General features: G+C 47.6%; 1 protein-coding gene across 1 annotated transcript in view; it reads right to left on the bottom strand.

Moving 5' to 3' along the window:
* The window catches only part of sema3bl (sema domain, immunoglobulin domain (Ig), short basic domain, secreted, (semaphorin) 3bl), a 43,776-nt gene that overhangs the window by 15,463 nt on the left and 23,313 nt on the right, over positions 1-5,000 (bottom strand). The window contains exon 4 of the mRNA XM_083676058.1: positions 264-383. Coding sequence (XP_083532184.1) covers positions 264-383 — 120 coding nt within the window. The remainder of the gene's footprint in view (positions 1-263; positions 384-5,000) is intronic.

Below are 5,000 nucleotides of genomic sequence, written 5' to 3'. Positions count from 1 at the left end.
TCACGTTGGCTCCCTAGGTGGGACTGTCCCTTACACAGCAGGAGTGTACGACAGCAACGTCTAGAGAGCCCTGGGGCCGCTCCATATGAGGAGACAGAACCTTCCAGAACACACAGACTCATCTGATTACTGTCTGGCTGCTGGAGAACAACATATGTAGAGCAATGTAGTGTGACTAATTCAAGCCAATTCGTCTGTCAGCATGTGTGTGTGTTTGTTTGTGTGTGTGTGTGGGTGGGTGTGAGTGTGTGTGTATGTCTTACCTCTCCGCGGTGGCCTACGTACACATAGGCACACATGGGCTGGAAGGCCCCAGTACCACAGGCCAGCAGGTGGGTGCGGTTGTAGGGCTGCAGCAAGCGCACGAAGTTGGCGCACTCCGTCTGTGGAACACAAACACACACACACACACACACACACACACACACACACACACACACACACACACACACACACACACAAGGGAAGAGTTGTTAAATAAATCCAAATACACAGTGCTACAGTAACTGTCATCCAATTTGACTTTAGGGGTTTGTGTAGAACAAAAAGATTTCTTAACAAAGACCATTGATTCCACATGTGAGCAATAAAGGCCAAGAAAAAGAGTTTAAAAAGATGAAATACAATCAACTTCAACAAAATTTGAGCTTTCCAGATTTTTCCCACAGCCAAATAGAGGGCCACAGGGAGGGATCAGTGAGCAAAGAGAGAGCAAGAGAGAGAGAGAGAGACACAACAAAAGAGAGAAAAAGAGAACTAGAGAAACAGAAATGTGCGAAAGGCTTATATACGTATAAGCCTTTATTGACACCAGTCAATACATAAATCACAAATGTGTACTATAAAAACATTTACAAAAAAATAAAACACTATCAATCACATGACCCCCAAACTCAACCCGTAGCCTCGCTGCCACCAGTCCCATCCTCCCTGCCCTAGCATTTGTCGACCCTAGCCCAGAATCCTTTTTTCTCGGGTCTTCCAAATGGCTAGCTTAGCCTAGCCTATCATGTAGTTGAGCAGGCGGACCCTCTTCCTACTCTGAACCGTGTACCCGGGCCCTGCAACGAACAGGTCCCTCGAGAACCCACTCCCAAGCCCAGTACAGGACCTTTTTAGCCCCCAAAACAAATCCTCTGGCCTAGAGAGAAGTAGAGGCCTAAAGAGGCGGAAGAGTGGTGTTATGAAGAAAGGAGTCCTACAGGAAAAACAGGGCCAGACTGTTTCCTGTTTCCTGTTCTAGACTGATTACAATAGATGCTGAGGAAGGGTGTCATGGTGACCAACAGTAAACAAGCCAAGAGTGGCACTGGTCAGAGTGACAAGGTTAAACTCATCTACTCAAACGCAGTGTGTGTGTGTGTGTGTGTGTGTGTGTGTGTGTGTGTGTGTGTGTGTGTGTGTGTGTGTGTGTGTGTGTGTGTGTGTGTCTGTGTGTGTGTCTGTGTGTGTGTGTGTGTGGTGTGTGTGTGTGTGTGTGTGTGTGTGTGTGTGTGTGTGTGTGTGTGTGTGTGTGTGTGTGTGTGTGTGTGTGTGTGTGTGTGTGTGTGTGTGTGTGTGTGTGTGTGTGTGTGTGTGTGTGTGTGTGTGTGTGTAGAGTGCTCTTTGGAAGTGAGAGAAGAGTGCTCAGTCAGACGACTGTGATTATTTCCTGAAGTAGGCCACTTGAGAGTGATGTCAGAGTGGCACAGGCCAAGCGACTTAACACTAATATGAGCCACATTACTCATTCCTGACAGCCTGCTCAAACCAGACGAATGCTGCACGCACGCACGCACGCACTCACGCACGCACGCACGCACGCACGCACGCACAGACACACACAAATTAGTGGTATTATTGCCAAATAAAGCTGTGACAATGTGTGTATCCCAACCACTGATTGCTACTTAGTTTACAGTGTATTACTGAGCTAGATGATTGACATCCCGGTGCTAAGTATTAGCCCCAGAATGTGTGTGTAAGGGGAGGCATGAGGGACAAACAAGGCAGGAGGATAATAAAAGCAGGCCAAGGTGTTTATACTGGGGGAGGGAGCTGCTGCAGCCAGAGTAAACACACTGTCACTGGAGAGCAATCAGGACTAGTAACACTAACAGGAAATCACACACACACATACACACACACACACACACACACACACACAAATACAGGCAAATACAGTATACACACACACACACACACACACACACACACATACAGACACACACACAGAGTACACACACAGAGTACACACACACAGAGTACACACACAGAGTACACACACACACACACACACACACACACACACACACAAAGAGGCTTTTCAAAGCTTTTTGGACAGTTGGATGCTTGAGTCGGCCCAAGCCTTTGGTCTCCACAGCTGCTGCATCACAGAGAGAGGAGTGTTCTGAGGAGAGGGCCAGATGACTTGACAACAGATGCGTGCAAGGACACACAAGACGATTGCAGACACACACTTTCAACCCAGACAACACAAGGCGATCACAGATACACACGTCAATCCCAAAACCTGTTCCGGTTCCAGTTCCAGTGCACCAGGGCACAAGCTGAGACACACAGTTTCCAGCTCTCTGATGCATCTCTCCCAAACGTTCAAGTCTCCCGACTACTTACTTATTACTAACTCACTACTAACTCACTACTAACTCACCATTAACTCATTACTAACTCACCATTAACTCATTACTAACTCACCATTAACTCACAACTAACTCATTACTAACTCACTACTAACTCACCATTAACTCACAACTAACTCAGCATTAACTCACAACTAACTCATTACTAACTCACTACTAACTCACCATTAACTCACAACTAACTCATTACTAACTCACTACTAACTCACCATTAACTCACAACTAACTCACTACTAACTCACCATTAACTCATTACTAACTCACTACTAACTCAGCATTAACTCACTACTAACTCACTACTAACTCATTACTAACTCACAACTAACTCACTACTAACTCACCATTAACTCATTACTAACTCACTACTAACTCAGCATTAACTCACTACTAACTCACTACTAACTCATTACTAACTCACAACTAACTCACTACTAACTCACCATTAACTCACTACCAACTCTACTAACTCCCCCATTCCTCCATGCCGAGCTAGGGGGTGTGTCCACTGGCATGGGGGCGAATGAAGTCTGGGTCGTGGGGTCGTGACCTCTGAGGAGGGCCATCATAAAGTAAACACGTGAGGTGTTAGCCTGGGGTCAACCAGGGAGTTAGCGTCAGACAGCCTGCTCCCCTCCGATAGCCTGTTGTTAAAAGTCCCCCAACAACACTCCCCTGGAGACCCCTCCTTAAGCCCAACACTCATCACTGCTTCAGCTCCACTACCAATGGAGGGGATCCTGGGTGGCAATCAGGGGAGACTAGAGGAGGTAGAAATTGGATGACAGGCTCACCAATTTCTACAGTATGAAACTGATATTATGTTAACTGATTCAAGTTCAGTATTAAAAAGTTTTTGCATCCTGTGTGTGTGTGTGTGTGTGTGTGTGTGTGTGTGTGTGTGTGTGTGTGTGTGTGTGTGTGTGTGTGTGTGTGTGTGTGTGCGCATGCAAGCGTGCGTGTGTGCGTGCGTGCGTGTGTGTGCTTGTGTAAACTGCAGCAGCAGCAACAATGGGAGGGCAGTCTGGCAACCTAGCAAAGACAGTTAAACCCATCCAGGCTTCTCAGAACCACAGTAGTGGGTTTATTCTGCTTCTCAGAACCATCAGTAGTGGGTTTATTCTGCTTCTCAGAACCATCAGTAGTGGGTTTATTCTGCTTCTCAGAACCATCAGTAGTGGGTTTATTCTGTATATCTGGCCCAGCTCCTCAAGGTGCTGTTGGGTTTTTGGGGGATCTCTGCATCCAAATTGACCAGAAGGCGGGAGGGTGGTCAACTCTGGCATAGGGTGTTAGGGCATTCTGAGAATACAAGACACACACACGCACACACACACACACATACACAGAGACACACACACACACACACACACACACACACACACACACACTGCTCTCTGGCCTTTAACAGGGTCCAGCTGCACTGGAATGACTTGCTCCGTGCCGAGACCTCTGTTTTGGTTGGCTTCACCTCAGTAATGTCTACAGTGAGGGGTATGACCCAAGACCTACACACACAAACACACACTCACACACACACACGCACGCGCGCACGCACACGCATGCACACACACACACACACAGACACACACACACACACACACTCCCATTGACACATAAAGGTCAATTTCTCGCCCACCCTGCACGTCTTGACTTGACCTTTCACCTTTTGACCCGTGACATGTCTGGGGTTTTGTCTAGCAGTGGGGCAAGGTGCACACACGGGTGATTGACTGTGTGTGTGTGTGTGTGTGTGTGTGTGTGTGTGTGTGTGTGTGTGTGTGTGTGTGTGTGTGTGTGTGCGTGTGTGTGTGTGTGCATGTCTACGTCTTTGTTCAACAGATAATAGCAGAGGGAGAATGGACTCCATCAATAACCATGCACTGAACCCAGAGACAGGCAGATTAAGGCCAGAGCAGAGTCAGTGTCAGAGCCAGGCCTGATTACTCAATGTCAGAGCCATGTAAACAGAGCACAAAACCAAATATTGTCATGAATGACTGGAATGGCACATATCAACATGGCGTCTAGTGTCAAAGACACTGGCTGAACTCTCTCTTTACATATACCTCAATGGTCAATATAAGTTGCTCAACTCAGAGTTGGGAGGTCATAGTTGTTGGGGTCATATTCTGATGGGGAAGGGAGGAGGAAGGGGGAGGAAGGGGTCAGATGTGACCCTGTCCACACCTTCCCAGCACACATTGCTCCACCTCGCAGTCCTGTCACACACACACACACACATGCACACACACACGCACACACACACACACACACACACACACACACACACACACACACACACACACACACACACACACACACACACACGACTGCTACTGCTCCCTGGGTGCAGGTTAG

Source organism: Argentina silus, assembly GCF_951799395.1.
Source record: "Argentina silus genome assembly, chromosome: 8".
NCBI classification, from domain to species: domain Eukaryota; kingdom Metazoa; phylum Chordata; class Actinopteri; order Argentiniformes; family Argentinidae; genus Argentina; species Argentina silus.
The sequence above is the reverse complement of the archived record's forward strand: the minus strand, read 5'-3'. Positions and strand labels throughout refer to the sequence as shown.